This window comes from Apaloderma vittatum, unplaced genomic scaffold (assembly GCF_000703405.1).
Source record: "Apaloderma vittatum isolate BGI_N311 unplaced genomic scaffold, ASM70340v1 scaffold22132, whole genome shotgun sequence".
NCBI lineage: Eukaryota > Metazoa > Chordata > Aves > Trogoniformes > Trogonidae > Apaloderma > Apaloderma vittatum.
The window spans coordinates 4,174-4,787 of NW_009703385.1; the positions used below are offsets into that span (position 1 = coordinate 4,174).

Here is a 614-nt window from a genome sequence, read left to right on the forward strand (position 1 = left end):
TGACAGCACTGCTGCCCCTTTTGGCGAGCCAAAGCCAGGATCTGGTTCAGGACAGGCTGTGGTGTGCAGGCCAGCTGGTCGTGCCATGCCCCGTCCCCTGCTGTCCTCCTCACCACTCGCCCTCCCCAGGGTCATCGGCACGTCGGAGACACCCATCATCATCGTGGGCAACAAGCGGGACCTGCAGCGGGGCCGGGTGATCCCGCGCTGGAACGTCTCCAACCTGGTGAAGAAGACGTGGAAGTGCGGCTACATCGAGTGCTCGGCCAAGTACAACGTCGTGCCATGCCCCGTCCCCTGCTGTCCTCCTCACCACTCGCCCTCCCCAGGGTCATCGGCACGTCGGAGACACCCATCATCATCGTGGGCAACAAGCGGGACCTGCAGCGGGGCCGGGTGATCCCGCGCTGGAACGTCTCCAACCTGGTGAAGAAGACGTGGAAGTGCGGCTACATCGAGTGCTCGGCCAAGTACAACTGGCACATCCTGCTGCTCTTCAGCGAGCTCCTCAAGAGCGTGGGCTGCGCCCGCTGCAAGCACGTCCACACCACCATCCGCTTCCAGGGCGCCCTGCGCAGGAACCGGTGCACCATCATGTGAGCCCCCCCAACCCC

At 64.7% G+C, this 614-nt stretch overlaps 1 protein-coding gene across 1 annotated transcript in view; it reads left to right on the forward strand.

Moving 5' to 3' along the window:
• LOC104270299 (ras-like protein family member 10B) overlaps positions 1 to 600 on the forward strand; it is a 3,643-nt gene extending 3,043 nt beyond the window's left edge. The window contains 1 exon segment of the mRNA XM_009864617.1: positions 330 to 600. Within this exon segment, the coding sequence (XP_009862919.1) occupies positions 330 to 600 (271 nt within the window).
• Positions 601 to 614: the final 14 nt, after the last annotated feature.